Source organism: Aquarana catesbeiana, linkage group LG03 (assembly GCF_042186555.1).
Source record: "Aquarana catesbeiana isolate 2022-GZ linkage group LG03, ASM4218655v1, whole genome shotgun sequence".
Taxonomy (NCBI): Eukaryota; Metazoa; Chordata; class Amphibia; order Anura; family Ranidae; genus Aquarana; species Aquarana catesbeiana.
Genome location: NC_133326.1, coordinates 633135510 through 633160621, shown reverse-complemented (window position 1 = coordinate 633160621; position 25112 = coordinate 633135510). Strand labels below are relative to the sequence as shown.

General features: G+C 42.9%; 1 protein-coding gene across 2 annotated transcripts; it reads left to right on the top strand.

Moving 5' to 3' along the window:
- The first annotated feature begins 70 nt into the window (after positions 1 to 70).
- On the top strand, positions 71 to 25112 carry LOC141133233 (dnaJ homolog subfamily B member 1-like). 2 transcript variants are annotated; one of them, XR_012243027.1, is made up of 5 exons: positions 71 to 289; positions 5057 to 5313; positions 12071 to 12657; positions 19718 to 22559; positions 22951 to 25112. XR_012243027.1 is itself a non-coding variant. In XM_073622485.1 (4 exons), the coding sequence occupies exons 2-4, from the start codon at positions 5103 to 5105 to the stop codon at positions 19946 to 19948; spliced, it is 1029 nt and encodes a 342-aa protein (XP_073478586.1). In that variant the 5' UTR covers positions 71 to 289; positions 5057 to 5102; the 3' UTR covers positions 19949 to 25112. The 2 variants fall into 2 exon arrangements, 1 of the variants encoding a protein (XP_073478586.1); XM_073622485.1 differs by having other exon boundaries at positions 19718 to 25112.

The following is a 25112-nucleotide window of genomic DNA, read 5'->3' as shown; positions in this document are numbered from 1 at the left end:
ACTGGAGGGGGGGGCGTGTCATGCACGTTCTGGAACACACACCACACACACGCTGGGTCAGGGAGCTTCTGTGAGCTGATTGGCCTCATCTGGTGCTTGTTTTCGGTTGGTCTACGCCTGCAAAACTGAGGGGCTGCGATTGGCCGGGAGGCACAGCCAGCTCACACAGCTTCTGGAGTGCGGAAGAAAGATCTGGAAGGTTCTGGAGGTGGAGCCGAGCGTATAGAAGAAGAAGAGACGGGCTGGGGTTGGACTGGAGTACAGAGGTGACTACGATCGGTGGACGCAGGTATGAGCTGACAGGGGGGTGTACTGGGCCCAACACAGGCCTTTATTATTATTATTATTAATGGGGGATCTATGTGTGCAGAGGGAGGGGGCGCAGACACAAGGGGTGTGTATGGGAATGGGGGGCCTGGAGGAGGGATCCCCCTCATCACAACATAGCAGTAGCTGGATATAAAATATCTATATCTGTGTATGATACACACACACGTGTCTATGTATGTATGTATGTATGTATGTATGTATGTATGTAGATAGATAGTATGATTTTTATATATATATATATATATATACTCAGAATTAGGGGGGTCATACCGTTATGGCTGATCAGTGTATGGGAAATATATATATATATATATTATGATTGATAGAGAGAGAGATATATATATATATATATATATCTCTATATCAATCATACATACACACTATATATATATATATATATATATATATATATCTCTCATACACTGATCAGCCATAACTGTATGACCCCCCCCCCCAATTCTGAGTAAATACTGCTGCCCTGACCCATTTGTGGAATGGGCCCCACTAGCCCTCTGAAGATATGATGTGCTCTCTGGTGCCATCAGTGGCAGATCCTTTTGTGTCCTGCAAGTTATGAGGTGGGGCCTTCATGGATTGGACTTCTTTTTACCAGCAAATCCCACTGAGACCTGAAGAATTTGGAGGCCAAGTCAACGCCTCAGACTCATTGTTGAGTTCCTCAAACCCATTCCTGGTCCATTTTTTTTTTTTTTTTTTTTTTTTTTTTGGCAGTGTGGCAGGATGAAGTAGCCTACTGAAAGAGGCCACTGCAACCAGGAAATAAGGTTTCCATGAAGGGGTTGTACTTGGCCACCAACAATTTTTTTTTTAGGTAGGTGGTACGTGTCAAAGTAACATCCACATGAATGGCAGGATGCGAAGGTTCCCCAGCAGAACATTGCCCAAAGCATCACACTGCCTCCACCGCCTTGCCTTTTTCTTCTCATATTGAATCCTGGTGCCATCTCTTCCCCAGGTAAGTGACACATGCTTGGCCATCCACATGATGTAAAAGTTCAGATCAGGCCACCTTCTTCCATTGCCCTGTGGTCCAGTTCTGATGCTCATATGGCCATTGTAGGCACTTTTGGCCTTGGGCACAGGTCAGCATGGGGCACCCTGACCAGTCTGTAGCTACCCAGCCCCATACACAACAAACTGCAATTCCCCCTTTTTTTTTTGTCTTTCAACACATCAACTTCAGGCACAACATTTTCTGTTGCTACCTGATATATCCCACCCACTTCTAGATGGCATTGTAACAAGATAATCAATGTTATTCACTTAACCTGTCAGTGGTCATATAGTTATTGTATGTATGTGTGCGCGCCCCCCCCCCCCAAACAAGGAGGGGAACCTCATACCTGAGATGGATTCCTCCACCTGTGTACTTGGGCCTGCAGGGTCGTCACTGATTGGAGGACAGGTCTGGGAGAGCTGATCTAGAGCTGAACTAAACCCTCCTCTCCTTTTCAGCCAAGGAAGCTGCCATCTTGGCCTCTGTTTGATCTGCAACTGCCATGGTGCTACACATGTGATCAGTTATGAAACCAGACATTGGATGTGACAGTTATTTCCGGCATGCCAGGAATGTAACTAATTTTTATTTTTTTTTTTTAAAGCAGAGTTCCATTTAGTTCCATCAAATTAAAAGTCAGCAGCTACACACACTACTGCAGCTGCTGACTATTAATAATCGGACACTTGCCTGTCCTGGAATCCAGCGATGTCGGCACCGCAGCCTGTGTGTGTGTGTGTGTGTATATGTATGTATGTGTGTGTGTGTATATATATATATATATATATATATATATATATATATATATTTAATATAGCGGCTTCACAGGTGGTTCCCTGCTGCGCTTTCTGAATGGCGCAGCGGGTGCCGAACTTCCAAATTATCTCGCCGTGGCGCGATCTCTCAGAAGTGGGGGAAAAAAAACAGGTACAGGTGGAACTCCCCTTTAAATAATGGGTTAGTTACTCTTTAGAGTGACACTAAACTCGGGTTTAAAAAAAAAAAAAAAATTAATTAATTTTAGGTTCCCTAATCTAATCTCTAATCAGGCCCAAGTCTTGGTTCACATCAACGCAGCTTTGACAGCCAACATACTGCGTGACTTCAGTGCAACTTGCTTGCGACTTAACAGGAGTCAATGCCAGTCCTAATGAAGTCGTCTCAAAGTAGTGCCGGAACCTTTTTCTTAGTCACACCGATTTAGAATGCTTCCATTGCCGTTAATGGGGTGCAACTTGTCATGTGACTTTGAACTCTCAAGTCGTGGCTGTGTGAGCTGAGCCTAAAATGTCCAGGCCCTGGCAGAAAAAGGGGTAAAAATATAATTAAAGCAAAACTGTATTTGTTTGGAAATCTCTGCAATGAGACACAGAATTTTAAGTTCACTTCCTGACTATAGAGACACGAAAGGTAGTAGGAGGAAATCCCTCAGGGCTCAGTGCCTGTTCACACCTGAACTTGGTGCGGGAAAACCCATGTTCTGTGCACGTTTCCTGCACCACATTCAAAATGCACTGCAATTGTGATCTGCAACAGATGTCAATGTTAACTTAATGACACCCCAAGCGCAGGTTTGCCTGCACCGAATCGCATGGTACAGTAGTTCTGTGCAATCCGGTTGCTGTGCGTGTTGCATGCTCCATTTTTTTTTTTTTTTTTTTTTTATTTGGTCCAGCGCAATTTCAGAATGGGCTGAAATCACACTGCATCCAGATCGCATGTGAATTGCACGGGGCGCTCCTGTGAGATTCATGGTGTGAACTGACCCTTAAAGCGGAACTTTACCCAAAACAACTGGATAAAAAATAATGTTCTTTAGCAAAGAACATACATTCCACATTAATAATTATGCTACCAAAATGAATGTGTGCTGTAAATTGCTTCCAGCATTGCTTCTTTTTCTTCTTGCTGGAGGCTGCCATTTTGGTGAAGCCCTGGACCCCTGAGCAGCAGTAAATCTTTAGACCAGTGGTCATCAACCCTGTCCTCAGGGCCCACTAACAGGCCAGGTTTTATGTATTACCTTGGGGAGATGCAGACTAGAATACTGCAATCACTGATCAGCAAATGATATCAACTGTGATGTATTTCAGTTATCTTGCAAACCTGGCCTGTTAGTGGGTCCTGATGAGAGGAGTTGATGACGACTGCTTTAGACTGTCAGCAGATCGGCCTCTATATTTATGGCACAGTGCCTAAAAAATAAAAGGGCATTTGAGCACGTGCAGAGCAGGATGAGACCGGGTATTACTGGATTTTACACAGTATTATAGACACTTATTTTTTTAATGTCTAATCCCGGGTGGGAGTGTTGGACTTCTGCCAAGAGACCACCGCTTGAACACAGCAAGGGGTCCTTGTCTACAACATGCTGGCAGGGGAAAAGCTTATCTACTCAGGATGCATCTGCTTTCTAAAGAAGACCACCTATAAGACTTGGCACACTTTTTAATTTGATTTATTTAGTTGCTTTCAACTAAGCCTGGGCTCCCACTATTGTGAACTTGGACATCGTTTGTGATTCGCACCGCATTGCTGTGCAGATCACATGCGATGTCTGTGCAATGCAAATTCAGCCATACAGATTGTATATCTGAACTCGCATTGGATTTGCAGGTAAAAGGTTCAGAAACCTCCCCTCCCAAATCCCCCCCCCCCCATGCACTAGAATTGGATCACAAATTGGATCACATGGGTGTTCACCACCTATGTGATTCGATTCCTGTCTGAATTATCAGTTCTCACTGCGATCTGTGAACCAATCTGGGGGTGTCATTAACTTTGTATTGACATGCGATGTGGGCAACCTGCACTGGAATCACTCTGGTTCTCTCCTCGCAATAGTGTGAACCCGGGCTGAAAGTCCAATTTGGTGTAACTTACCTTTAACCACATTCCGCCGACAATATAGCTGAAAGACTGTAGTGCCGGCAGGACGTCGATTTACTTTCTCCTGTGATCACGCTGCTTGCGTGCCGCGCTCTGTGATTAACGAGTCTTTCGGATTTGGCTGATCACAGAACAGGGTAAAGGGACAATCAAGCGTGCCCTTTACCACATGATCAGCTGTCAGCCAATGACAGCCGATCATGGAAGTAAACAGAAGTCGGTTATCGGCTTTTTTTTTTTTTTTCATCATAATCAGCATGAGGAGAGGAAAAAAAAGTTAGTAACCGGCTTCCCGCCCATCAGTGCAGCCTTATCAGCGCCCATCAGTCAAGGGGAAAAATGACCTGTTTGCAAAATGCTATAACAAACTATGAAAAACGTTTTGTGTGGGTTTGTTTTTTTGGTTGCTTAGCAAAAAATAAAAAAAATCTCTGTGTGGTGGTTAAATACCACCAAAAGAAAGTTCTATTTGGGTGAAAAAAAAAAAATTACAAAAATGTCATCTGGGTACCGTGTAGCATGACCGCACAATTGTCATTCAAAGTGCGACAGCGCTGAAAACTGGCCTGGAAGGAAGGGGCCCAGGAGGCAAGTGGTTAACCAGCACACAACCCCCCTAACCATTAGGATGTTGCGCCCCCCCCAATGGGGTTTGGGTACTTCCGGCTGATAAATGATGCTCCGGCACCCTGTATATACAGCTCATGGTTTATTTGTCTGTTTTGGCATTCTGCTTTTAATATTCAGATCGGATACAACCATGGATTTAGAATTGTGCTGGATATGTTTTATTTATGTGTATATTTTGTTTATTCACAGTTGTCCGTGCATTGTATACAATTCCCTGTAAACCCCTTCCACCAGCATGGGTAAGGATTACTACAAGATCCTTGGACTGTCAAAGGGGGCTTCAGAGGAGGATATAAAGAAGGCGTACAGAAAACAAGCTCTGAAGTTTCACCCCGATAAGAATAAAGACCCCGGAGCCGAGGAGCGATTCAAGGAGATTGCAGAGGCTTACGATGTACTCAGCGATCCGAAAAAGAGGGAGATATTTGACAAATACGGGGAGGAAGGTAAGTGAGGTCACCCTTGTGTGTATAATGTGTACAGAAGGATTATACTTGTAGGAGGAGGCAGTACGTTTGCATATAACATTTGGAATTGTTCCTAGGAGCCTAATCCATCTGATAACATGGAGCTGCAGGCTGCATCAGGTCCCAGTATTGGTATGGAAGAGAACATGGAAAGCCTAGCCCAGTCATTGCTGGGACTTCACTCTACCAATCAGGGTCCGCTGTTTAGCCCTGGTTAGCACTGGTGCAATTTGTCGTCCGATTTGACATTACAAATTCGCATGACAAGTTGCCGGCAGTGGAACTGTTCAAATCGTTGCGACTCAGAAAAAGGTTCCTGCACTACTTCTTTTTTTTTTTTTTTTTTTTTGCAATTTTTCTCTGTGACTTGCATTGACTTCTGTTAAATGAAGTTGCAATGAAATTGAAGGTCCAAATTGCACAAATCTGCCTTTTTGAAGTTGCGTGATTTCAAAGTCGCACTGGTGTGAACCAGAGCTTGCTGTCCAACTAACATTTTGTTAATGAAGAAAGAGGGAGATTACCCTATTCCAGGGATATGCAATTAGTGGACCTCCAGCTGTTGCAGAACTACAAGCCCCATGAGGCATAGCAAGACTGACAGCCACAAGCATGACACCCAAGGGCATGATGGGACTTGTAGTTTTGCAACAGCTGGAGGTCCGCTAATTGCATATCCCTGGTCTATTCCTATCTTCAGCCTTTTGGTGCCAATCACATGTTCCATCTCAAGTGGGAGGAGCAAGATTCAGCGAGTCATCAACTGACTAGGCCTGTGTGAAACAGCATGACCAAGGCTAAAGCATCCGTTCCACAATTTTTGTTACAGCGTGTTTATGTGTTGGGAACACTTCAGTGACGGATGTGTGTGGCAAAGTTTCCATAAGTATGGGGTGGTTCCTCTTTTCACACCTCCCGTCCTGTCCTTGGACAGTCAGCGTCTATACCTCCATCCTGTGTGGGTAGAAATGCTGGAGTACCTTCCTGATCATCGTTGGACCTTCTCTTTTTTTTTTTTTTTTTTTTTTTTTTTGCAGTTTGTGTTCCCTCTGTGAGATTCACCTTTTTCTTTATCCCAAGGACTGTTACTGTTAGACCCCCATACACACTATTAGATTTTCTGCAGATTTTTGTCTTCAGATTTATCAAAACCATATAATATGAGGTCAAACCTTAAGAGTTTCAATTTATGCAATCAGGCAGGCCCTTGCACTACATGGTTTTGATAAATCTGAAGACAAAAAAACTGCAGAAAATCTAATAGTGTGTCTGTTACTCTAAGCCCCCGTTCACACTGTAGCGATTTGACAGGTCAAATTGCATGACAAGTCGCACCCTATTGTCGGCAATGGCACTGTTCAAATCGGTGCAATGCCAACTTTGCGGTGCCGCATCGATTTGAAAAAGTAATTCCTGCACCACTTTTGTCACTTTTGGGTGCGACTTGCATAGACATCTGTGCATGAAGCTGCACAGATGTCCTCAAAGTTGCTCCTGAAGTCGCACTGACATGTGCCTTTTGAAATCCTGCGATTTCAGATGTTGTACGTTTTCAAAGCCGCATTCAATGCGAACGAGAGCCAAGACAAAGTCCAAAATTTCTAAGTTGTTACTATAGTGAGGGCTTATTTTCCCACACTGGATAAACACCAGCCACCGCTAGGGCACATGGAAAACCATTGTTTCTGTGTGCCCCATTTGCACTGCAATGCAGCCTGGAGGTGCTGTATGCTGCATTTTACTGCAACACGCAGGTAGTCATCGCATGTCATTGCCCAGCAGCACAATGCCCTGCACTGCTGTGCAGACACATGAAGGGGCTGAGTTACTAAAACTGTCACCAAATGTCAACAAAACATATGTTTTGGTGACAACTGTCAGAGGAGAATTTCGCTTTGAGATTTTATCACCCTAATGTATCTCCAGGAAGTAAAGGAAAATCTCCCTACTGGGACACAGATGGCAAAAAAATTACTTGATAGGGATTTTAACCCTTCCCTACTCCATCTTAAACTTTAAAAAAAATGTTTTGGCTATACATACATTTTAAAGTGGTTGTAAAGGTAGAAGGCTTTTGCGGAGCCAGCGGTGGAGGTGATCGGATGTTGTGCCTTCATTGGCATGGAGACAAATGAGGGGAAGATGGCCCCCACCTGTGTCCATGACATTGCAGGGGGCGGAAGCGATGTCAAAATATCACTTCTGCCCATAGCTCTTAAAGGACCTTTTTTTTGTTTTTTTTGTTTTTTTTTTTTAATTGCATTTTAGTGTAAATATGAGATCTGATGTCTTTTTGACCCCAGATCTCATATTTAAGAGGTCCTGTCATGCTTTTTTTTTTTTTTTTTTTTTTTTTTTTTTTTTTTTTTTCTATTACAAGGGATATTTACATTGCAGTAAGTGACACAATTTTTTTTTTTTTTTTTAACCGTGTAAAAGGTAAAATAAATAAAGAAAAGAGTAAAAACATTTTTTAAACGTGCCCCGTCCTGCCGAGCTCGCATGCATAAGTGAACGCATACGTGAGTAGCCCCCGCATATATAAACTGTGTTCAAACCACACACATGAAATATCGCCACGATCGGTAGAGTGAGAGCAATAATTCTAGCCCCAGACCTCCTCTGTAACTTAAAACATTCAACCTGTAGAATTTTTTAAAACCTTGCCTAAGGAGATTTTTAAGGGTAAAAGTTTGTCGCCATTCCACGAGCGGGCGCAATTTTGAAGCGTGACATGTTGGGTATCAATTTACTCGGCGTAACGTTATCTTTCACAATATTAGAAAAAAATTGGACTAACTTTACTTTTTATCTTACACTTTTTTGAATTAAAAAAAATATATTTTTTTCAAAAAAAAAAAAGTGCTCTTGTAAGACCGCTGTGCAAATACTGTGTGACAAAGTATTGCAACGACCGCCATTTTATTCTCTAGGGTGTTAGAAAAAAAATGTATAATGTTTGGGGGTTCTAAGTAATTTTCTAGCAAAAAAAAAAAACTGTTTTTAACTTAAAAACTTTAACTTTATCTTTAAAAAAGAGGCTCGGTCCTTAAGTGGTTAAACATGTCTTCCTGCTGTGTAGGAGTGACGAGTTCACTTTCATTAATGATACACAGGAGGTGGTTGTAGCTCGCCTAGCAGGTTATTAATGATGGAATCCCTGCAGAACGCTGACTACAATTGTATGAAGGTGTGGTGACAGCATTCCCATATCTGTTCAATAGTTTATATGGCATTATGCCTCCCACTGGACAAGTGTAAACCTGTTTTTATTGGGTTATTGTAAACATCAATAATAGTCACTGCAGATTTCCTTGGCAAGTTAAAGCGGAACTTCAGTCATATATTTATTTTTTTCATCTTTCTATCTATTAAATCTTCTGCCCTTGTTGTTTTAACTTTGGATAGTAAAACAACATTTTCTTTTCTGCCAGTAAATACCTTATACAGCCCACTTCATGTTTCTTGTCTGGTAAAAAGCCTAGACTTTTCATGCACATGCTCTCTCTCGTGACAGTTTGCCAGGAAGGGAGGGGGGATGAGTCATAAGAGGGCCAATGAGAGCTGCAGGTGTTCCTCTGTGTAAATCCAGGAAATGAACAGGCAGCAGCTTCAACCGCCCACAGTTAAAATGGTTGCAGCCAAACTCAGTGGAGAGAGATTTCTGCAACATATTTGGCAAGTACAGAATCAGTGTGTGTATGTAAAATAATATGCAAAGTGTTTGCAGGGAAGCTTCAGATTACAAATTATGTGAGCGGACTGTAGTTCCTCTTTAAAGTGTTACTAAACCCAGGACCCTGCATTCACTATATCTGGTCTCACACAGTACACGGAAATGCAATTATTTTAGTAAATATAAACGGCAAAATACCTTTTGCCATCAGCAGTATATAGCAGTCTTGTGACTTCTAACAGTGTCTGGTTAAAGCTTATGGGAGGAGTTTTCATTCTCCCCTAACTGTTCTATGAGGCTGCAGGACCCCTGACCCTCAGTCTGGGAAGTGCTGATTGGCCCTGGCTAATCACATGCACTCTCCCAAGAGAAAAAAAAAAAAAAAGCTCACTAGCAATACACACCAAACTGAGCATGTGCAGCCTGTCCCCTAGCCTCTGTTCTAGGAGGAGATGGGTTGGGGACAGTAGAAGAAGGGGAGGATTGTAGAAGACAGGATCAAACAGCCTTTTTACACAATGCAGAGGATTAACCCTTTAGGTTCCACAGTGAGTATAACGAGCATGCTTTACTGCATATAAAGACAGATTTTTACTATTGTGGGTTTAGTAATACTTTTTATTTTTTTATTTCTATGGAAAAAATGATTTTAATGACTTGGTGTTCTGTAGAGAGGGATTTGTAGTTTAAAGCTGGCCACAGATGGTTTGAATCTTAGCCGGTTCATTAGGAACCAGCCGAAATTCGGACCATGTGTAGGCAGGCTGAATGTACCCAAGTTTATTGCTCAAACAGCTTGAGTACAACCAGCCTGTTGGGTTTTACATGCGATTATTGCTAGTGGTTGTTATAGCTGTGTTCTTTTGGCAGGGACAGCTTTCCCTGCAGGGAGAACACAATAGCTCTGTGTGAGGGATCCCCCCCCCCCCCATAACACTGACTGTGTTGATGGGGAAATCGAGCAATATTATTTTTTTTTTTTTTTCCTGTGACCTATGGTTGCAGAAAAGAAAGTCGCTCTGTCTATGGCTGGCCCTAGTCAATGAGTGCAGCATTTTGTTTGCTCATTTTAATAGTTCAGCTGAGCTTTTGGTCATTGCAGCCAATTAGATTACATCTTTCAAATGCCACAAGGAAGTCCTTTCTGGTATCGGTAACATGTCATGCAAGCGATTCTGTCATCCAGTAATTAAGTGGGCTAAAGATTGGCCTTTATGAAATTAGGTGAAGTAGATGGATTTGTATGGTTGGTGTCTTCCAGTATCACATAACACCCTATAGATGTAGCAATGTTTTGGATATAGTGCAGAAGGAGCCAACATAGTTCTCTAAGGAGTGTGTCCCCACCACTGTTTTCCAGAAGTGGTAAAGAGCCTGGATCACCTTGTACATGTCTCATCCTGTGCTGGGATTTGGTATTCCTGCAGATCAGAGCATGTCTAACACTTCTTGTACTGTGTCATTAAGGCTAGGTTCACACAATGTCAGTTTCCCCACAACCCCGATTGTGCGGGTGCAGCAGCCTGTTCATTTGAATGAGTTGCTGTACCTTCAGGGAATAGGTCCTTGACTCTTCTAAAATCACAGCCACAGGGAAACTGCATAGTGCTCTGTGTTCTCCAGCACTGGGGAACACGCTGATGTTTCCAATGTGTGGGGGTGCCCTTGTGTCTGCTAATAGCAGTGTGTTTTTGGTGCGGGAAAGAGTACAATGTACGCACAGTCCCACACCCGCTCAGATGTGAACCTCGCCTAAGGGTCAGTGTTGCTGGGCTATGAGAATGCAAAACCCGCTTGATTAGGTCAACTGCATCTGTTAGGGCCCATTCACACCAGAAACTGCACATAACTGCCCATTTTTGACTGCATGTTTACATGCATTTGAAGCACGCTTGAATGCATTTTGCGCTGCGTTTGCAGTGCATTTTTCTATATATTTTTGGGCTTGGCTTAAAGGGGCATGGTGCGGGTGCATTTGAAGCACGTTTTTCCCTGCATTTGCTGTGCGGAAATATGCAGCATGCTCTACTCCCCCCCCACCCCCACCCTTCTTTTTTTTTTTTTTTTTCCCCCACTGTGGAACTATGTGAACTATGCCATAGGAGTACCTTGATTTGATGATGTCTATGTATTTGGAGTGCAGTTCAAAATGCATCCAGCTGCGTTTGGTCTGAGGCTGGGTTCACACTGGAGAACACAGCGGCTCGCAGCAGGAGTCCGGTGTGTCTCCATTTACCATTTCAGGTCCAATTACAGCCTGAATTTTTGCACCCCTAGAAATCTAAATATATAGTATGTGTGTGTATATGTATATATATATATATATATATATATATATATATATATATATATATTAATATAATTAATTAGGGATGCAATGGATCAAAAATCTCACGGATTGGATCATTTTCAGATCAGCAAAAAAAAAAACACACACATCTTGTTACACCCACCGGAGTTTTAGATTTAAAAGCTATTTTCAACACAAAACCGAGCTTGTATGCATAAATACCGTATTTGTGCATATAAGCTCGGTTTTGTGTTAAAAATAGCTTTTAAATCTAAAACTCCGGTGGGTGTAACAAGATGTCCGCTTGCCCCCTTCTCACTCTATCATTATTGTACTGTGCAGGAGTGTGGTGTGTAGCAAGATGGCGACGAAACGTCACTTCCTGTCGAGACAGCGGCCGCTTCCGGGTGTACCAAGATGGGCGCCGCTCCGGAGCTAGGCCGAAGCTGCGGCCTTTCCTATGGCTGAGGCCGCAGAGTGCTCCGTGGATCGCGGGTGTGCCGATCCGCGGAGGGTGATCCGTACGGATCGGTAACGATCCGTTGCTATATATATATATATATATTGTAATATAAAGTCCAATAATTTTTTTTTTTTTTTTTTTTTTGTGCAAATCATTAAATTCCAAGTGACTTGTGTTAATATCCATATCTGTCACATATCTAGTGTCTCAGGAAGACAACGGGACACTTCAGATACTGTGCTATGATGTTGGTGCGTAATCTCCTGAGCTGCAGTTTAATAATGAGTGTTTTTTCTCTTTTCCCCAGGCCTAAAGGGAACCCCGGGTGGTGGAGGATGCGGTAACAATGGTCCTTCTTTCAGTTACAGCTTCCATGGAGATCCTCATGCCATGTTCTCAGAGTTTTTCGGAGGCCGTAACCCATTTGACAACTTCTTTGCACGAAATGATGAAGACATGGAGACAGAGGATCCCTTCTCAGGGTTTCCCATGGGAGGTATGGGAGGCATGGGTGGTTTTGGTCACCTAGGTGGCTTCCCAAGAGGTGCTCCAGGCCGAGGCCCACCGATGAACAAGAAACAAGACCCACCAGTAATCAGGGAGCTCCCAGTCTCTCTTGAGGAAATTTTCACCGGCTGCACAAAGAAAATGAAGATTTCCCACAAGCGTCTGGGTCCCGATGGGAGAAACGTACACAATGAGGATAAAATCCTCACTATTCAAGTGAAGAAAGGCTGGAAGGAAGGAACGAAGATCACATTCCCCAAAGAGGGTGACGAAACGCCATCTAATATCCCTGCAGATATTGTGTTTGTGCTGAAAGACAAACCACATTCAGTGTTCAAGAGAGATTCATCAAACGTGGTGTACACAGCCAAGATCAGCCTGAGAGAGGTAAGTAGTCTTCTAATGCTGTACCCAAATGTATCTATTTTTTAATCATTGTTTTTTCCCCACAAATTAGAGCTTTCTTTTGGTGATATTTAATTACCGCTGGTTTAGTTTCATTTTCTTGCTAAAAAAAAAAAAATGAAGGTTTGTAAATAAGTAATTTTTTCTCCTTCACTGATGGGCTGAACTTATGGGCAGTGATAGGTGGTACTGACTTGCATCACCAATGGGCACAAATTGGCATCGCTGCTGGGCACTGTTGGGGCTGCACTGATAATTGGGGCACTGATGATCAGTGCCCTGATTATCTGTATAATCTCCCCTGTGAGGAGGGGCCGCTGATCGTCTCTCCTCTCCTCACACTCGGTCAGTGTGAGACGAGGAGAGACGATTACTGGCACGTCCTTGTTTACATGTGATCAGCTGTGATTGGACACAGCTGATCACATGTGTAAAGAGCCGCGTCATTGGGGTGATCAGGGTCGCGCTGTGTCCCATGACGTTGGCCCAGAACAAGAGCCGTCCTTTTGTCTATACAGCGGGCTGGAGGGGGTTAGAGACTCTGACATTTTTACCATTTTAGGGCCTCCCTCACCCACTGATACTCCCTCTCCAGCGATTGTCCCACTGTAAATCAAACCTTTAAATCAAACCTATCAGCCATTTTTAAATTAAAAGTCCTGTCCAAGAGAATTGAAACCATGCTGCTCTTCTGACTTAATTCAACTTTTGTTTCTAGCTCTCCCACCTGCCTTCTCAAATGAGAGCAGGCCATGCTGGTGTGATGCACTGCTGTGTGCTGGTTTGCTATGAAAAAAGTAAAGCAAGCCCTACTTTATTCAGCACAATGCACAGTAATGCATGTCAACGCAAAGCGCATAATTGCACAGGAAAAAATGGCCAGCACAAGTTTGAGCGCTCTGCCATGCTGTAGTGCCTTTGCTTGTTCCAGGAAGTGAGGAGAAAAGTCCCCCGTTAAAATAAACTGCAACACAGCTTGTCAGCACACGCACATTACCTGCGCTCAATGCACACATTGCAGTTTAAATTAACCTAAATCGGAGAGGCACACATACAAGTGGCTTGCGAAAGTATTCGGCCCCCTTGAACTTTTCAACCTTTTGCCACATTTCAGGCTTCAAACATAAAGATATAAAATTTTTATTTTTTGTGAAGAATCACCAACAAGTGGGACACAATTGTGAAGTGGAACGAAATCTTTTGGATTTTTGAAACTTTTTTAACTAATAAAAAAATGAAAAGTGGGGCGTGCAAAATTATTCGGCCCCCTTGCGTTAATACTTTGTAGAGCCACCTTTTGCTGCGATTACAGCTTCAAGTCGCTTGGGGTATGTCTCTATCAGTTTTGCACATCGAGAGACTGAAATTCTTGCCCATTCTTCCTTGCAAAACAGCTCGAGCTCAGTGAGGTTGGATGGAGAGCGTTTGTGAACAGCAGTTTTCAGCTCTTTCCACAGATTCTCGATTGGATTCAGGTCTGGACTTTGACTTGGCCATTCTAACACCTGGATACGTTTATTTGTGAACCATTCCTTTGTAGATTTTGCTGTATGTTTGGGATCATTGTCTTGTTGGAAGATAAATCTCCGTCCCAGTTTCAGGTCTTTTGCAGACTCCAACAGGTTTTCATCCAGAATGGTCCTGTATTTGGCTGCATCCATCTTCCCCTCAATTTTAACCATCTTCCCTGTCCCTACTGAAGAAAAGCAGGCCCAAACCATGATGCTGCCACCACCATGTCTGACAGTGGGGATGGTGTGTTGAGTGTGATGAGCTGTGTTGCTTTTACGCCAAACATATTGTTTTGCATTGTGGCCAAAAAGTTTGATTTTGGTTTCATCGGACCAGAGCACCTTCTTCCACATGTTTGGTGTGTCTCCCAGGTGGCTTGTGGCAAACTTTAGACGAGACTTTTTATGGATATCTTTGAGAAATGGCTTTCTTCTTGCCACTCTTCCATAAAGGCCAGATTTGTGCAGTGTACGACTGATTGTTGTCCTATGGACAGACTCTCCCACCTCAGCTGTAGTTCTCTGCAGTTCATCCAGAGTGATCATGGGCCTCTTGGCTGCATCTCTGATCAGTCTTCTTGTCTGAGCTGAAAGTTTAGAGGGACAGCCAGGTCTTGGTAGATTTGCAGTGGTCTGATACTCCTTCCATTTCAAAATGATCGCTTGCACAGTGCTCCTTGGGATGTTTTAAAGCTTGGGAAATCTTTTTGTATCCAAATCCGGCTTTAAACTTCTCCACAACAGTATATCGGACCTGCCTGGTGTGTTCCTTGGTCTTCATAATGCTCTCTGCGCTTTCAATAGAACCCTGAGACTATCACAGAGCAGGTGCATTTATACAGAGACTTGATTACACACAGGTGGATTCTATTTATCACCATCAGTCATTTAGGACAACATTGGATCATTCAGAGATCCTCGCTGAACTTCTGGAGTGAGTTTGCTGCACTGAAAGTAAAGGGGCCGAATAATTTTGCACGCACCACTTTTCAGTTTTTTAATTGTTAAAAAAGTTTAAAATATACAATAGATTTCGTTCCACTTCACAATTGTGTCCCACTTGTTGGTGATTCTTCACAAAAAATTAAAATTTTATATCTTTATGTTTGAAGCCTGAAATGTGGCAAAAGGTTGAAAAGTTCAAGGGGGCCGAATACTTTCGCAAGCCACTGTATAAGGGTTTTCTTGCCCTTTTATCCTCTTGGCACAGACAGCCGGTGGGCCTTGACCCTGAGAGGCCACATATTTGCATACCCTAAGGTAAACAAACCTGTGCCGAGAACATGCTCCCGACACAGTTATGGGCTCCGGAAACGGAAAGCTCCGATCATGTAACAGCCAACCACGACGGTCACATAATCGTAAGCCCCACCTCCTGACTTCAGAAACCCGTAAAGGGCCGAGAGGCGCCAGCATTAAGGGAATTTTGTGGTATATCCTCCTAGGTAGTAGGACTTTAAAGGATAAGCTCCACTTTCTAAAAAATAAAAATAAATGGACTTTTTTTTTTTTCAGGTAAAATATTTATTCATTTTAGGAGCCTGTAAATCAGATCGCAGGTGAAATCTCAGTCTCCTGCAGACTGTCAGTGTAGCAGTCTGCCCGTACCTCGTACGGTCAGGAAGTTACACAATGACAGGAAGAATCCATGAACTACTAGAACGCTCCTTGGCAGTTCATTGAGAACTGCAAGCTGTCAGCCGCAAAGGTTGTTGGTACCTGTAGTTCGTTCATTCATTCACAGAACTCTGTGAATGAATGACGCAGCCGTGTGTGGGATTTGATATTCGCGGAGTCTGTCCTCAGCCCCCCGTCGAAACCAAACCCCCCCCCCCTTTACAGAACAGTTTCCCCTTTAGAACCGTCCCACTATGTCCTCGGTTCCCCTTCACATCACAGTGCCCCTTTACAGTGCGGTTCCACTTTACATTTGGACGGCACAGTGGTGTAGTGGGTAGCACTCTCACCTAGCAGTAAAAAGGGTTGCTGGTTCGAGTCCCAACCATGGCACTACCTGCCTGGAGTTTGCATGTTCTCCCTGTGCCTGCGTGGGTTTCCTCCGGGTACTCCGGTTTCCTCCCACACTCCAAAGACATGCTGGTAGGTTAATTGGATCCTGTCCAAAATTGGCCCTAGTATAAGATTGCGAGTTGGGGACCTTGGATTGTAGGCTCCTTGAGGGTAGGGAGCAATGTATGTGTGGAGTGCAGCGTAAATTGACAGCGCTTTATGGGTACCTTAAATAAATAATGATATAATGGATGAGCATCTTAATGAGACACAATGTACAGGGATGGGGACAATTGTAGACACTCGGGTTGAACTGGATGGACTGGTGTCTTTATTCAACCTTACTAACTATGTAACATTAATGTAATGGGGACTGCACTGTAATGATTACAGTGCCCCTTTTACAGTTTCCTCCCCTTTTTCATATTACAGTGCCCCTAGCAATCACAGCCTCCTCCATTGCCATGCTTCTGCAGTCCCCCAAACCCCCTCCCAATTCCAAGCTCTGCCCCCCCCCTGCACAGGACTCCTACCTTTTAGCAGGACAGAGGCTGTTATCAGTCCGTGTGTCCTCTCCTGGCTTCTCTGCCCTCCCATTATCCTGTTAGCAGGGCAGGGGGTGGGAGGAGCTCTCTATTCAGATCTGCAGCTCTTCCTACCCCCTGCCCTGCTGATAGGAGGACATTGGTGGTCGGGTGGAGGAGCCAGGAGAGGAGACATGGGGTCCCCAACCCCCAGGCCACATACAGGTGCCGGTCCGTGGGTTTTTGATGACCGCGCTGCGCAGCAGGAGGTGAGCGGTGACCGCGGTCTGTGATTGCCACATGCAGACCGCGGTCACCGCTCGCCTCCTGTTATGTGGCTTGGTCATCGACAGGCACCAGTCCATGCCCTGAGGGTTGGGGACCCCTGATGTCTCCATTAACAGTACCTGCTCTACATTGCCGCCTGCTTTTTACTGACGACTCATAAATCACAGGCCACAGTGTGAAGTCTCCGCTGTGTTTTTCTATGCTTATTGCAGCACAGAGAATATATATATATATATATATATATATATATATATATATATATATATATATATATATATATATATATATATATATATATATATATATATATATATATATATTATAATTTTTAATTGCACTCTGCATGCCTTGGAGATTCAAACCAAGCAGCGTTTAATGCAGATTTATAAACCACACCACTGTGCTTTATAATGTGATACTTTTTAAATCTTCATTAACTGAAATTGAAAGTGCATTTCTCTAAAACTCTTTTATGCTCTAAACTGCCTTACTGAATGTGCCAAACCTCACGATATGGGTGAGTTACTCCTCCCCTATATGCAGCCAATGACTGTTAAACATTTTTATTACCAGTCGGGAAAATTCAATTAAACAGACACTGTCCCTTTTTAAAAAAGTAAAAGCAGGCACTCCATGTAAAGAGAATGCTTAATACTTATCAGTGATGCCGCCCACACCACTGAACTCTGCCATCTTGTGCAGGTAATCCTGCTGAGGAATTTTTACATGACAAATGCTAACAAAGGGTAATCAACGCCTTGCCCATTAAAGGAGCTGCACTGCAAACTCAGTACACATACTGATCCCCTTCTTTACAGCGTACACCGCGGATGCAGTGCAGTGTACCTGCGGGTTTGTACCTGCAGGTGTGCTTAGCCATAGACTTTTATTATGTCTGGTGGGTTTGGTGAGGAGGAGACACTGCACCCGGTGATCATCTGCTTCATAACGTAGGTGGAGGTGTTCTGTAGTTCTCAGAAGAGAATTGGGAAGGTTGGCCACGTTTTATATTTTGGTTCAGTGTACAGGAAGCCAAATGTACACCCGATTTCTGGCAGGAATGTTTCTGTACATAAGAAAATTCATTTGTAAAGTGCTATGGAGGAGAAAAAGATCATAGGAGCAATAACTGATAAATTCAGTCTTGTATTCCTGTTAATGAATAATGGAATAAGCAGTCCATGTGTAATGAGCAAAGTCTTATTGCACTTGAATCCAAAGGCAGACACTTAGGTGGAAGGCAGCCAGTTATCAGAGTTAGAAGCAGCTCTGTGGACCGTTCTGGAGAGAGAGAAAAAACAGCCCAACTGTAAGGAGACTTTCACACGGGTTCACTTCAAAACTGCCAGTAAAAAGCCTATGCGTTTTTGATTTTATTATTTGTTTTTTAGCTCCCCCAAACATGCTGCAAAGATGGAAGGATTTTTTTTCACTGCAGTGAAAGCGCACCGCCCCAGTGTGAAAACCTAAAGGGTAGCATTTTTTAATTTAATTTTTTTTTTTTTTTTTGAGCTTTTTCAGGAAAAACTCAGTGTCAAAGGGGCTTAAGTGCAGCAATTTGTGCACCACTTTTAATATAATTAATAAAACTCACAAGGTACAAAGAATAAAAAGCATGTAGATATGTAAGCCCCATAGCAGTATTTCCGTCTGGATGGATGGCGGCGGCTTGTGCTGTCCTGTACTCACGGCTGTGCTGGTGGGTTCCATGTTTCTGTACATGTGGTAGATGTACTTGGCCTAAAAAAAAAAATGCGACCAACTAGGGCTGGATTCACACCTATGCGTTTTTAGTGCTTTTTGCGTTTTGCAGATTTGCACTACAGAACATGTTCCATAGGAAACCATGTTAAATGGACTGTAGTGGAAACCTGCAAAAAGCACTAAAAATGCATAGGTGTGAACCAGGCCTAAGAACTGATTGGGTACAAACTATTATTTTTGTTCTTGGGTTTAGATAAATGACTTTTTTTTTTTTTTTTTTTTTTTGAAAACATCTGATGGAATCATGATTTGGTAGAGGTGCACCGAATAGAAATGTTGGTACCGAAAATGCAGGATGCACTTAGGCAAAAACTGAAAATGACAGTTTTTAAAAAATAATTACTTCCATTTTTATATATAATTGTGTTTTTGACTTTTTAATATCAATTAATATGAATTTATCGTTGGCCATTATTGCCACCTTTTAGCGCAAGCAAAATGTATCCCTTTAAATTCTATGTATGTCTGCACACTGGTCAGTGGCGCAGACATACACATACACACTGGCTCTTCCATTGTGGTGGTAAAAATCCTGCTTGCTGCATTTTTGATCAGTTAAAAAAATAAAATAAAAAATAACTCACAAAACGCGCCTCCCAGTTGCATTGCATTGAAAGCGCAGCAAGAACGCATCATTGATGCACCCGTGTTGCATTTTTGATGCGTTTTTTGAGTCACATGACCTTTGAAAAACACTCCATAAGCACAGTAAAAACTATGCAAAATTGTGTGCATTTTCGGTGCCATTATCGGCAACTTTTTTCTCTTATCAGCCGAATGCCGATAACACAATTTTCAGCCAAAATTTCGGTGCAGCTCTACTATTTTGGTATACAAATGGATTAGCCTTCTTTGTCATTTATCATTTTGTTTTGTACTTTAATCCTCTATATTTATTGTTGTCCCATTTTTATATCTTATGGAAATCCTCTGCGTTCTCCTCAGGCTCTCTGCGGCTGCTCAATCAACGCTCCCACGTTGGACGGACGCACTATTCCTCTTGTCATTAGGGACATTATCAACCCGGGGACCAAACGCAAAATTCATGGAGAAGGACTTCCACTGCCAAAAACACCAGATCAGCGAGGCGATCTGATCGTAGAGTTTGACATCCGCTTTCCTGATCGCCTTTCCACTACTGCTCGGGAGACACTAGAGAGGGTTCTACCCGCATAATGTCCGCACAACTCTCCAACGCACCATAGACCAAAGCGGTACTGAAGGGTGCAACAAAACGCCTTCATTACCAATTCAGCTGGAAAAAAGAAGGGGGCAGCTCTCATTTCAAGGACTTGCAGCGAGCCGTATTATTATACACCATGATGTACTTTTTTTTTTTTTTTTTTTGTTTTTTCCTCCTAATCTCTCGCTCTCCCTTCCCCACACTAGATGTAATGGAGGAAAGAATCTGCATTTAAATTCTGAAGAGTTTTTCTGAGCATTTTTATTGCAGGTCCCCTCTTCCAACAACCTTAGGTTGGCCATACATTATACAATTTTCTTATTCAATTTCCTTTTAGATTTACCTTCAACTATGTAGTGCTGGCCTGATTGCATGCACATTGATAGCATTTAGGTTTGCCCTCATATTGTATGGTAAATTTAAAGGAAAATTGTATAATGTATGGCCAGCCTTAGAATAGGCAATGTATGGATTTAAAATTTAGACTTGGTTTCTGATTTTGTACCTTTTTTAGAGGCCTGTTCAGAACTTAAAGCTGAACTCTGGGCTGAGAAACTGTCTTAAATATTCCTTTCTAGCCCCAAACAGTATAATTGCCCTTGTGTGCAACTAATACCATTGCCACCCCAGATGTTACCTTGTAGAAGTATTGGTGACATTATCATGGTGGTGTATATAGCCAATGTTTTGGGGGGAGGTATACAGATCGGGTGGGGGGGGGGGATATACAGACCAGTCACCCTAAACCAGCAGAGAGAGCAGAAGTGATCGCTCTTAATATATGAAGCTCCTGCACAGAGGCAACGTTTGCCCCTGGATAACTGTATAGATCTGGAAGAAATACACACCGAATGTATTCAGATAATAGTTGCTTATCCCAGAGCTCAACTTTTTAATGTTTATTTTGCATTGGACCTGAGAACTTTTGTGTACGTCTTTCCAAAAAGCAATGTTCTCTACAGGGACAGGAGAGATGTATATACAGTATAGCAGTCACAATGTATGATGGTGATTGCGTTTAGTCTTACTTTGCTTTAGTCGTTCCTCTTTGTTAGTCCGGGATATGTTGCGGTGAATGACGTTCCTGCAGCGGACCGTCTTTGTTTTATGGCTGGAGGGGTTCATTTTGAATTCAGAAACCAATCAGTAAATTTTGGGAGCCAGAGCCAGGAAGTCTTTGTTTCCATTGAAAAAAAAAATATAAGACGCCAATGTTGGGCACCAGATTTATTTATTTTTTTTTATTTTTTTTTTTTTTCCTGGCAACCTGGCGCCTAGTATTGGTCCAGCCCAGTTTTTATGGTAGGATAGAAGTAGAAATACAAGTATGAGTGTGGCCTGTTTGCCTGTGATGGCAATGGCCCTGATTCATCAAGCTGTAATCGCATTTAGGGTACCTTGAACTGTGCTTAAAGGGGTTGTAAAGTCCGAAGGTTTTTTATCTTGATGCATTCTATGTGTAAAGATAAAAAGCTTTTTGTGTGCAGCAGCCCCCCTAATACTTGCCCGAGCCCCCTCTCTGTCCAGTGAGTGACTCTCCCTCCAGATTGGCTGAGACACAACAGCTGCGCCATTGGCTCCAGCTGCTGTCAAAGTCAGTTAGCCAATCAGGAGAGAGGGGGCATGGCCAAACCACAGCTCCACATCTGAATGGAGACACAGAGCTACAGCTCGACTTGGGTGCCCCCCATAGCAAGCTGCTTGCTGTGGGGGTACTCAGCAGGAGGGAGGGGCCAGGAGCACAGAAGAGGGACCCGAGAAGAGGAGGTTTTCCGGGCTGCTCTGTGCAAAACCAGCTGCAACAGAGCAGGTAAGTATAACATGTTTGTTATTTTTATAGGAAAAAAAATAAAAGACTTTACAATCACTTTAAAGCAAACAAATGACAACCACCCCAAACTATAACTGCCTTTTGCAGCAAGGTGCACATAGAAGGGCTTAAAGTAACCCTGTTGCCATTCTTAGATTCAAAGTAACCTTGTATTCTGAAAAGAAGATTGTAAATACTTGGGGCCAGTTCACACCACATCCAGTCCATGCGTTTTTTTTTTTTTTTTTTTTTTTTGTTTTCTGCATTAAAAGTGCATGGAAAGTAGGTTATATAATTTCCATTGGCATAGTTTACACCAGTGTAGTCAGTTCCAGGGCATTCCAGTCTCAGAAAAAAAAGAAAATGCTGCATTTTTCCTGTGCTGGAGTGTGGTAAAGTGAATCAAAAGTGCATCAAAAATGCACCAGACCTCAGTACAGTGAGAAAAAAAAACAGGAAAAAAAGCATCTGGAATGCATCAGAAACGCACCAGAACATATCAAAAACGAGCATGCAGAAATGCATCCGGAACGGGACCTGGAGTACAATTTTGTGGTGTGAACCAGCCCTTAAAGTGGTTGTAAACCTCAGACATGAAATATGAGCAAAGCACATCCTTCTTTACTGTGTTTTGTCTTTATCCAAAGCACTGAGTGTCATTTCTTTCTGCTGCATTGTTCCTCTGTTATCTGCACAAGTTTATTCTGACAGCTTTTCTGGACACCGTAAGATAATTGGTGAGGTGGAGGAGGCCTCCAGCACACAGCTTGTGATTGACAGCCTCAGCTAAGTATGTTCCCATGTACAGTGGAACCTTGGATTGCGAGTAACGAGATTAACTAACTAGCGTTTCGCAATCCGAGCAATTTTTAAAAATCCTGGCTCGGTTTGCGAGTCGTTCGTAAAACGAGCAGGATTCAAGCCTCTGCGGTGTGCAGTACCGTATCTGGCCAGAGGTGCGGGGGTGCCGGTGACACTCGGAGCCATTTGGAATTACTCGAGTATTTCTGAGGGTTTCCAAGTGCATCCGAGTTATCTCCCGAGTATTTACGAGTCTCTCTGTGCTCCCCCACCCACCTCTGGCCACATGCCGTATTGCATGCAATAGAAGTCGATGTGGAATGAATTGTCTTCATTTACATTGACTTCTATGGGGAAACTCGATTATTATGCTCGTAATCCAAGGTTCCACTGTACTGTAAGGGGTGTGTGTCCCTTCCCTCCAGTCAGGACTCCGAGTTCTCCTCACTGAGCTCTGCTTTGTGAGACTTCCGATCCCCACCCCCTGCTTTTCAGAGCTGAGGGATGCTGTGTAAAATGTGTTTTGAAAGGCTGTGGAGAAGAAATGGCTGCAGATAAAGAGGTGCAACTTGTGTAGTATTTGTTTAATCTCTGTGCATCACTTGAGGCCAGTCACCTCACTGGGTGTATGTAAGGGTTTACAACCACTTTTAACATTCCTGTCTGCTCATGCTGCCACAACAGGGGCAGCGTTTGGTAATTATTTATATGTCATCTGCATGTAACCATTTTATTTTGATATTGGTCAAGGGGTCACTTTTAAGACCTGCTAAGGTGGGCCCTGAACCGGTGTTATTGTATGCACTTTAGCATGCCTTAGACACTGTTTAGCACTCCTTAAGTGACAACTCCTGCAGCTTGATGAATCAAGTTCATTTTGTCGTAATACAAATTGGCCATCCACAACCAGAGTTTAGAAGCTTTTGTTACCGCAGTGCCCATTACCGCTCAAAACGTGGTGGCACAATTGAAAGTATTGTTGGCAAAGCAACCGGTTTACTTTTATATTTCTTCTTTCCGCCACTGTTCAGCTCCCCACTTTGAATGAAGTGGCACAAATCCATGTTGCTAGGGAGGGCTTCATTACAGCTGATCTCCAGGAGTTAGTCCAAATATATCCTTGCAGTGCGCCCCCTATTGCAAACGAAGGCTTTGTTTAATTCCCAGAAAAAAATAATATATAATATAATTTTCATTCTAAATCTATCTCTATCAAACATGTTATACTTGCCTACTCTGTGCAAGGGTTTTGCACAGAGCATTCCTGAACCTCCTCTTCTAGGGTGCCCCTCCGGCGCTCCTGGCTTCTCCTTTTCATCGGGTGCCCCCACATAGAGCCACTTTCCATGGGCGCACATGTGTGGGCGCGCTCCCGAGTCCCATGTCATTGGATTTGATTGAGAGTAGTGGCTCCTGCTGCTCTCAATCTATCCAGTGAAGCCCGAGACAGCAGCTGGAGCCGTTGGACTTGTGCACATCCCTGGAATGGACGAGCTCAGATAAGAAAAAAGGGGGATGTCTGGGGGGCAGCTGCAGCACAGAAGGTTTTTCACCTTCATGCATAGAATGCATGAAGGTAAAAAAAAAAAAAAAAACCTTGAGACTTTACAACCCCTTTAAAGTGAACCTGTTTATTCCCCACGAACAGCCAAAGCACAGGTTGGCTTTAAAATGCTGGCGGGCCAAGGGTTGACCAACAGTGTTTGATGGCAATCTGTCACGTTTACTTTACCGTCTGAGCACATATATTACAAATATTATCCAGCATATAACCCCCTGTGTTTTCCAATAAGATGTGTGTGTTTTATACATGTGCGGTGTGTTTATATTCTGGGATTCTGTCCTTTAATACTGTATAGATCTACTGCTGGTAATTCTCATCTCGCTTTTAATTCTCATCTCATGTTAAGAAAACATAACTCATTTTAACTGGAGTATTCATCATGTTCTGCCTTTTTTGAATACAATCTCACACTAAATTGGGAGACACACCCAGAAAGTCTGTCTTCTTCTTTTTTTTTTTTTTTTTTTTTTTTTTTTATTTTTTTTTTTTTGTTTTCCTGTGATCAACAATTGTTGTGACTGGACACGGCCACTAGTGGGCACTAGAGTTTTGATATGTCTCCACTGTGGAAGTTTTATCAATGTAAATGCATTTTATAGTAGGAAGGGAGTTCCTTGCTAGAAAAATGGAAATTACTGGCTCGGTCCAGTGTCCCCTGAATAAATACATTTGTATTTGTGGTGTAAATATTATATATATATATTATTTTAATCACTTATTTCTGTGCTTACGTTTTTTTCATGCTGTAAATAATTGGTGTGGACTAATAAAAGAGGTGTGATAGGGAAGGGGTGCTGAATAATCTGCTATGTGTGGAGTCTGGATGCAGGAGTCTTTGATGTTTGTACCAGAGAAAGCTATTTCTTAGTACTGATACAGTGCAGGCCTAGAGATATATGGCAGTGTTACAGAGATTCTGGGCCACATGTAAACATCTCCAAGAGGGAGAAGTGTCTCCCCAAAATAAACTATTTTCAGTAAA

Bases quoted from the DNA above. Each gene is read 5' to 3' on its own strand.
- LOC141133233 (XM_073622485.1), top strand. From the start codon at position 5,103: ATGGGTAAGGATTACTACAAGATCCTTGGACTGTCAAAGGGGGCTTCA. The intron at 5,314-12,070 runs GTAAGTGAGGTC...TCTTTTCCCCAG, and splicing joins TGACAAATACGGGGAGGAAG to GCCTAAAGGGAACCCCGGGT. The intron at 12,658-19,717 runs GTAAGTAGTCTT...CGTTCTCCTCAG, and splicing joins CCAAGATCAGCCTGAGAGAG to GCTCTCTGCGGCTGCTCAAT.